At 36.0% G+C, this 3,867-nt stretch overlaps 1 protein-coding gene across 1 annotated transcript; it reads right to left on the reverse strand.

The window, feature by feature from the left end:
• Positions 1–2,526: 2,526 nt before the first annotated feature.
• On the reverse strand, positions 2,527–3,522 carry LOC141613871 (uncharacterized). Its single transcript, XM_074432612.1, has one exon. It carries the CDS (start codon positions 3,520–3,522, stop codon positions 2,527–2,529), a length of 996 nt encoding a protein of 331 aa, XP_074288713.1.
• Positions 3,523–3,867: the final 345 nt, after the last annotated feature.

Below are 3,867 nucleotides of genomic sequence, written 5' to 3' on the forward strand. Positions count from 1 at the left end.
ACATGAGCCTACTAGTGAGGAGGAGAGTAGCCATACCCTTACCCATGGAGCCATCAATGACCAAACTACTGATTTGGGGCCTAGAGAAGTGATTGTCAACCAAGGACTACTTAGCCTTCAAACCATGGAGCTTGGACAGTCCATGGTCATGTTCAATGGTAAAACTTGTTCGGATTCAAGCAAGGGTAAAGCAAGAGGAGAGTCTTGGGTTGTTCCATACTCGAGTGTACCAAATCCGACCTCCTACATCAGCCATGGTTCTTGCTTCAAAAGCTAAATCTTGGGAGCATGCTAACCGAGTAAGGAGCAACCTCAAACGTCCTTAGAGCCTGATTTGTCCAAGAACTTTGGTGACAAGAGAGTAACAACACCTCTCTTGCCATACACAATTCTGGTCTATGATCCGGGAGGAAGTCATGATAATCCATCTCTTGAGGTGTGTGTGGTCTTATTGTGAAGAGGTTGAAGATGACAATGTCGAGAATTTAAGGGCAAATTCTTTTTAAGAAAGGGAGTTTGCAACAAATTGTGTTGCATTGTGATTCATTTTTAAGCCAAAAGAAACAGTCCAAGGAACGGTTCACAATTGAATGCATTTCATCGCTTTTTGAAGTGTCATTACATCAAGCCTAATTTCCAAGCTCTATATCTCAAGTTTTACTCATGCAAATACAATGATTCTTATGTCATTAGAAATATTGGGATCTTAGAAAAACGATAGATTTTGAATCACCTCCATATCAGGTATATAGCTTGAGATATGGCTGATGCAAACAGACTGCGCATTTCTGGATAGCCTATGACCTACGTGAACTAAAAGTTCAATAACTAGAGATTTACTCAACGTCTAAGGTTGATTCTTTTTGGAGGTGAAAGTTAGCTCCCTTAGCTTTCAAATGAGCTATCATGGGTCCTGATATTCGTCTTGAGCTAAGAGATATGCCTCTTCCAAAATGCGTCTAATTTTCTAAGATGCTCTCCAAACCCGGTTTTGAACCGCCACCAACAATCGAGGTCCAACTTCAATTCCGACTAAGAAGTCATGCCTACAACCGCCCTATTTCACATCTTTGGTGAGTTTAGGATGTTTTTGTGTAGGATCTTTTATCTCCAAGGGTTACCATTCAGAAATTATTTGAAGAACTAAAGCAAAGGTACAAGAGGACCCGATTTTGAACAATGAGCAAAATGTCGCTATCAATCTTTCCTCTTTTGATCCAACAAAGCTCAAGAGACTTTTTAGAGCTGCAAAAGAGCCTTACACGGTTCTCTAAGGCCTTCGATCAGTCCATATAATCATAAATAAGATGTTGACCTAACAAACAAGGAAGATTGGACTATTAGTTTAGTTTAGCTTTTCTTTGCTTTATGTCATTTTCTGTTTCAGCATTGTGTAAGTACCTTGGCTGCCGTTTGTTATGTCCTTTAGCTGTTCATTTTGTAGCCCTTAGATGTAACTTGTAATCAAGGGTCAAGATTGTAAGCCTTGGTCTATATAAACCAAGCTAGGCACATGAGAACTTCAGATTTGAGTGAATTAAAATATGAGTTTGAAACTGAAGTTTTCAATCAATTTTCTTCTTGATTAGTGCAGAAAACCCCTCATTACTTAGTGTTTGAGGCGGAATTAACTCTTGCTTCGTGATCTTGAGCTTAATTCCAAGGCTTAAACCTGCTTCGTGATCTAGTTTAAGTCATATCCCGGTTACTTGTTCTTGTTTTCGTGTCAAAACAGTCCCAAACTTTCTGTTTTATTTGCTTTGAGTCCTTGAGGAGATTGTTATTTGAATGTTTACTTCATAAGCATTTAAGTTACAAACCTATTTTCCATTGTTGTCATTCAAGCTAATCGTTTCAATTGTGTTGTTTGTCATGTCCCAAATCAGATTAGTTGAGTCTTAAATCGTGCACACTTGAGTCTTTTACCTTCTTAATCCTTAAACCATTTATTTAGTCTTTGTTTTGAGTCCAAATCAGTCCATTTGTTTAGTCTAATTCCAACCAATTCAAATTCTGTTTTCGAGTCTTATTTGTCCAGAAATCTAGTCCTAGTAGTTTTATTCCACTCAACTAAAATGTTGGACTCACCGGATGCTCACTCTATATATATACATATATGCATATATGTATACATATATGCATATATGTATACATATATGTATAGATATATACATATATGTATATATATACATATATACATATATATATATATATATATATATGTATATATGTATATATATATATATATATATATATATATATATATATATATATGTATATATATATATATATATATATATGTATATATATATATATATATATATATATATATATATATATATATATATATATATATATATATATATAGTTAGTTAGTTAGTTAGTTAGTTAGTTAGTTAGTTAGTTAGTTAGTTAGTTAGTTAGTTAGTTAGTTAGTTAGTTAGGATCAAGAGTCCATGAGTTCTCTTTAGGGCCATTGGATGGGAAAGATATTTTTTTTTTGTCATTAAGAAAAAAATTGCTTGTTTAAACTACAGCTCTCGCTATAGCATGAGCGATCCTATTAAGACTTCTAAGAAAATGGCTAAGAGAGAAACAGTGACAATCAATAGCTAAGGAGGAAATAGAATGGATAATATTGGCGGAGTCATGAGTGATGTCGCCAATGCCATTGACTTGAAGGGCTAGGTTTAAGCAATTTATGGTAGCATCAATGTGCTTATATCCTTGAGAAAACGCATCAGAAATTACATGTCTTAAAGTTGTTGCTTTAGCTTGGTAGGGTGACTGTGCCCTGAACGTCGATTGTCCTTGGTGGAAGACTGTTCCAGTTTTGTCAAGAAAAATCCATCCACCAAAGGCCTTGAGATTTGTCCACCAGGAAGCATCACATTTAATTCGTATGTAATCAGAACAAAGATCAGTTCCCACGAGCACATGTGGAAAATGATTTGTGATTTTGAAATCATCATCAACATCAGACAAATCACCATGGAAGGATAGAGCTAAGCTTTTGTTCCTTTGATCTTCAGCCCTAATATTGTTACAAGCATCGATATCAAGTTGCTTGAACAGAGTGTAGAAATCAGTGGAGGACTCACGAAAAAGAGCATTGTTACGAAAGCACCATATTCGCCAAAGAGTGCTAACAAAAACCGAAACATCAGTAGTGAAATTCTTATTTTTCTTGAAAAAGGAAAGCCAAATTGATAATCCAAATCTGGATTGAAAGATTGTTTCCCATATTAATGCGGATCCCGGGGGGAAGAAAACCATATGCGAGAAACACAGGTGCAATCTCATGAAAATATGGCTCATGGACTCCACTTGTGAATTTTGTGAAAAACAGAGCTGACATCGATAATTCCAATTAAGGCCCCTTCGCATAGCTTCCTCGCCAGTTGTAAGAGAATTGGAGATAATTTTCCATAAAAAAACCCTCCACTTACCGGTAATAGGGAGAGACCAAAGATCGTTCTTACAAAAAGCGATAGTCAAAGGTTCCATCCTGGATAAGTCCATAGCTGTAGCTTTCCCATTCCATAAAATAGAAAAAGCAGCCTTGTATCCACTTTTCGTGGAATAAATTCCATTTGAATTGAGAAGTCAGTAGACCTTATCAATATATAGCATCCATACAAGGAATAGGAACAGAGAAAATAAGAGGGATGAACTGACCACCACATAAAGACTGAATTCGATCCCAGTCCACATTAGGTGTTTGAAGTTGAGAGAGACTTAGAAAAGGTTTGTTGGGGATGGGGAAGATATAGGGTTGAGATTGAAAGCTAAAAATGGGGGATTAAGAAGCTAAATTAACCCAATCTCTCTCTACCCATACTAATTAATAACTATCTCCTAATTAAC

Source organism: Silene latifolia, chromosome 11 (genome assembly GCF_048544455.1).
Source record: "Silene latifolia isolate original U9 population chromosome 11, ASM4854445v1, whole genome shotgun sequence".
Taxonomy (NCBI): domain Eukaryota; kingdom Viridiplantae; phylum Streptophyta; class Magnoliopsida; order Caryophyllales; family Caryophyllaceae; genus Silene; species Silene latifolia.